The 4,316-nt window shown below is 38.8% G+C and overlaps 1 protein-coding gene across 1 annotated transcript; it reads right to left on the bottom strand.

Annotated features, from left to right (window-relative positions):
* Positions 1 to 796: 796 nt before the first annotated feature.
* Positions 797 to 4,080, bottom strand: LOC103971319 (probable F-actin-capping protein subunit beta). Its single transcript, XM_009385311.3, has 8 exons — positions 3,802 to 4,080; positions 2,927 to 2,997; positions 2,658 to 2,771; positions 2,394 to 2,476; positions 2,214 to 2,287; positions 1,982 to 2,101; positions 1,205 to 1,300; positions 797 to 1,049 (listed from the first exon to the last, which is right to left on the bottom strand). The coding sequence occupies exons 1-8, from the start codon at positions 3,928 to 3,930 to the stop codon at positions 966 to 968; spliced, it is 771 nt and encodes a 256-aa protein (XP_009383586.1). The 5' UTR covers positions 3,931 to 4,080; the 3' UTR covers positions 797 to 965.
* Positions 4,081 to 4,316: the final 236 nt, after the last annotated feature.

Below are 4,316 nucleotides of genomic sequence, written 5' to 3'. Positions count from 1 at the left end.
ATGTGCTTGTTCACATTTTGTCACAAGCCATATACAAATTCAAATATTTTCATGTACTTACTTGCATGCTAATTTCCATGGAGTAACAACACAAAAAAAAAAAAAAAAAAAAAAAAAAAAAAAAATATATATATATATATATATATATATATATATATATATATATATATATATAAGGTCAACAAAAGGCCTGGCTTGAGAAAGTACTAATAGTAGAAGAACCTACAGCAAAATAGTTCCAAATTTCAAGTACTAGGTTCACTTGAGAAAGTACAAGGCATGAAGGTAATGGCTGGAAGCTACAAATCAAGGGTTCAAAGCCACACTTTAAATTAACTTAACCATCATTTCCTAGTTATCTAATCCACACTATGACCAATGTCTTGGTTTTCTGTCTTAAGAGGTACCCTTACGAAAATCCTGGGAAGGTGGAATGAGACTAGAAAACCATCCATTGTCAGAGCATGATGACAGATTCATAAAACCTTCCAAGAAAGCAGAAAATCACACAAGATATGAAGTAACACTTTGTCCTTTGCTTAGCATTTACCTTCTTGCACTGTCTGGTGTTTGTTCAAGTCATCCTTGACCAGTGGTTTCATAGAAAGACTGGAACCCCCATCTATAATCTCCTCCCTGAAAGACATTCAAAAAGAAAACATAAGGATTTTTGCAATTATGATCCTAATCACACACGGTGGGCTCATGTTTGATGTTGTAGAACAGAACTGGACATTCTCACTAAGGCATTTTTGGTCCTTAATGAGAATGGCTGTTAAAATAAACTTCAGATACAAGATCTGCAATCCTTTCAAGTTTTTTATTGTCATTATCAGGAATAGCTATGTTGCATCGTGCACGGAGTTCAAGTACAATTTAGTCTTCACAAGGCCAAACATTAAAAAGTGACAAAATTTGACAGCGGAACATGTTAGTATTTCAGAACATCTATGCACAAGATTGATTCAGTTTTCGGGCAGCCTAAGTTGAATCCCATCAGGTGGCGGCCTTAAGGTGCAGACCATCTCTCTTGTCTTCCCGAAGTAAACCTGTCAAAGCACACTATGGCAATTCAGAACTCATCGGATTCTGTCAAAATTCTTGCCACTATGTGATCCTTGTTTAGGCAATTGACCACTACGTGGCGAAAGTGACTTCAAACTTCAAAAGAAATCTAGCATCACCAAAGGATAAGAGAGAATACCTGATCCAGCGAGTTTCTGAGTTTTCCTTCCATCTCCTCAATCATCTTTCCCATGTTACACAAGTGACCCTCTGCCACCGAAAGGTCATGACTCATCTGCATTGTATATGAAATTGTCAGGTGAGACTATTTGGTTATCTTCCCTCAATTATTTAAACTTTTTATTTTATTCTTTTGCACAAGCTTAGCTGATTGTAACACGGCACATTGAAAAAAGATTGCTACAATAACATGGATATGATCTTACCAATGACATCTAACTGCCTTGTACCTACTTAAGATGGAAGCAGATCCAAAGGACCCAAAACCTGACAATGAACCCATCTAAAGAACACTAGGATGTCTAGACATTGTTGACTAGCTAGCTTCAGCTTTAATGAAACTGACAAATTTCAAACATTCAATAAGGCACGACATAAACAAGCAATCCATCCAAGCGGGCCAAGAGGTAAACAGCTTGGGTCGTGGAACAACCTAAGTTTACACCCAATAACTAATTAAATTGTGTTGCCAGACATTACATCTTAACTTCAGATATAATGTTTCCTTTCAGTAAATTGGTGGGAATAAAAAGCATGGTAATGATGGATATGCTAGCAAAATAGATGTTTCATTTGATTCCACATGCACTCTAAAAGCCCATTTCTGTACAGTTCTACTTGGCTTGCAATATACCCAAGCCTATCATCTGAGGTAATGTCAGCAAAAGTTTAAAACTGAGATCATTAAGTAAATCTAATAACCACCAGCGAATAAAATTCTTTCCCGATAAGGTACCTGTCTTCTGATTGAACCTGACAGATTAAAAGTTCCCGATGATTTGTCTTCTGTGGTCAAAGACAGCATGACGGTGCTGGTTAAGCGATAATGAGCTGTTCCCTCTTCCTCTGGTCCAACCTATTAGTAGAGGTAAAGGTCTAATAATTACCACTAAAAGCACTTTTAGCCAGGCAGAAAGTATGAAAGCACTCAAACAACTTTAATAATCGAGGGTCCATCTTGAGAAAACCTCTATAACATGAACAGCATCCCAGGACCCTTCTTGCAAATATCCTCTTCTACCATGGCCAGTTCTTGATCCATCTTCATTTGAAATTACATTGACATGTCACTAAAAAAGGGTACCATTTCTTCAAGGGATATTTCCCTCCCCCTTCCCCCCCTAAAAAAAATAAAGTAAAGAAAGTACCTTTCTTAATCAAGAAGCATGCAATGAAACTTTCATTGTGATCCTCCCATATGTAAACAGATGAAACACCCCCTTCATAATACCTATGAGTCAAGAGTGTAGAGAAAAGTGGTTACTATATCTACCGGACTAGAAAAGCTAAAGAAGAACGTTTGTTTCTGGATAGAGAGGGAAGAAAGAAAGATAAACACACAGAACATAATTCATGGTCATTCAAATTATATCATGACAAACGTCTAAACCCAAGAAAGTAAAGGACCTCACTGGTCACGATAAACAGTAAAAACTTCGTTTGCTTCAATTTCCAATTTCCTCAGTTGCGGCGAGGGAAGAGGTCCATCTTCCAGAGGAGGGAAATACTTGTTAGACCATGGCGATCTGCATATTAATGTCAAACAATGGAAATCAATACTTGAGACTTTCAGAAGGCGAAGCGAACCAGCCAGAAAACAAACACAAGATATAATTCACCATTATCCTGAAATGTATTGAGGCCAGAGCACTAAGAATAGTTCAAATGAAGAAAGGGTTACCTATATGAATCCGCATCCCTGTTGTACTCGCACAATATGAACTCCTTCATCAGCTGCTGATCCATACAAACCTGCTCTCTTGATTAAAAGAAAGGGTTATTTTTGGAGGCAAGCAAAAGCACGTTGGCGTCATGTGAAATTAACCTCGATGATGTCTGTCCTATACTCAACTGGGACATCTATCAAAAAAGCTAAATTTTGCATAATTCAGTAAGAACATAAAATTGACTTCCTAACAAACCGAAACATAGGAAAACAAATTATCTAAAATAAGGTCAAATCGTTGCTTTCTCATCTAAAAAAAAAAGGTTAAGTTCAACCTGTCTTTTCTTCATGCATTATGATTGCCATGATTGATGATGACTAGCAAACATGGCATACAACAAGTCTCGATTTTGTAACTCGAAAGCTACCGGATAGGACATCGTGAAAACAGAAAGGAAAAGAGAGGCCGATTAATCGAAAGAATAATAAAAGAAACGTTAAGATATCACGAAACGGAGGAGGAAAATCCTCGAAAAATAATCGGACAATCAGGTATTGGTGGTCGATTTCCCAAAAAAAAAAATCATATTTTGACGCAACATCCGATGGATATGGCTCTCCAAATGGAACCCTAGGCGGCAAAGAGATAAATCTAAGCACGAGAAGAAAGGAAAGAAAGAACCTCACGAGGAGAAGAAACCGAAAGGCAAAGGAAGGAGGCATTTGAACAAATCCCACCGATAGGCGCACGGATCGACGAGAAGAACAAGCGATCAGATCGACAAATACGAAAGAAAACGGACCGCGAAATGCGACGGAGACGTGCAAAGATACCAACTTGGAACCCGGCAGCGGGAGTCAGAGATGGATGAGAGGTGAGAAGGAAGGACCTGGAGGGGGAGGTCGACTTGGGAGAGGAGATCGGCGGAGTGGTGGGGAAGGAGGGAGAGCAGGGCGGACAGCGCCGTCTCGCTCTCCTTGGGGGAGATCCTGCGCATCAGATCCATTGCTGCCTCCATCTTCAGACGATTACCCTATCTTCTTCCTTCGTCTCCGTGTGGAATCGCCGGTGGAGGAGGCCAAAAAAGGGGGGACTCGTTGTTTATGTTTTTTGGTTCGTCGAGAAGCGAAGGAAGAGGCCGTTTGAGCGATCCGAGTTTCCCTCCCGAGACTTTTTTTTTTTTTTTTTTATATATACTCTTTAATTTTATAGGGTCACTAAAAAGCTGTATATTATTTATTTATTTATTTTTTCATCAATAAAAAAACAAAAAATAAAAAAAAGAAGATCACTAATTTATTGGGCTGGAAATATATTGGAATATTACAAGAAATAACAACTATAATCCCTTAATTGGCCGGGCCGGGCCGGGCCAGGCCGATTAAGGCTCACTGATTGTTTCGA

Source organism: Musa acuminata, chromosome BXJ1-11 (genome assembly GCF_036884655.1).
Source record: "Musa acuminata AAA Group cultivar baxijiao chromosome BXJ1-11, Cavendish_Baxijiao_AAA, whole genome shotgun sequence".
In the NCBI taxonomy this organism is placed as follows: Eukaryota; Viridiplantae; Streptophyta; class Magnoliopsida; order Zingiberales; family Musaceae; genus Musa; species Musa acuminata.
This window is presented reverse-complemented; position numbering and strand designations above follow the sequence as displayed.

Bases quoted from the DNA above. Each gene is read 5' to 3' on its own strand.
- LOC103971319 (XM_009385311.3), bottom strand. From the start codon at position 3,930: ATGGAGGCAGCAATGGATCTGATGCGCAGGATCTCCCCCAAGGAGAGC. The intron at 2,772-2,926 runs GTAACCCTTTCT...ATTAATATGCAG, and splicing joins AGGGATGCGGATTCATATAG to ATCGCCATGGTCTAACAAGT. The intron at 2,477-2,657 runs GTGAGGTCCTTT...CTTGACTCATAG, and splicing joins TTTACTGTTTATCGTGACCA to GTATTATGAAGGGGGTGTTT.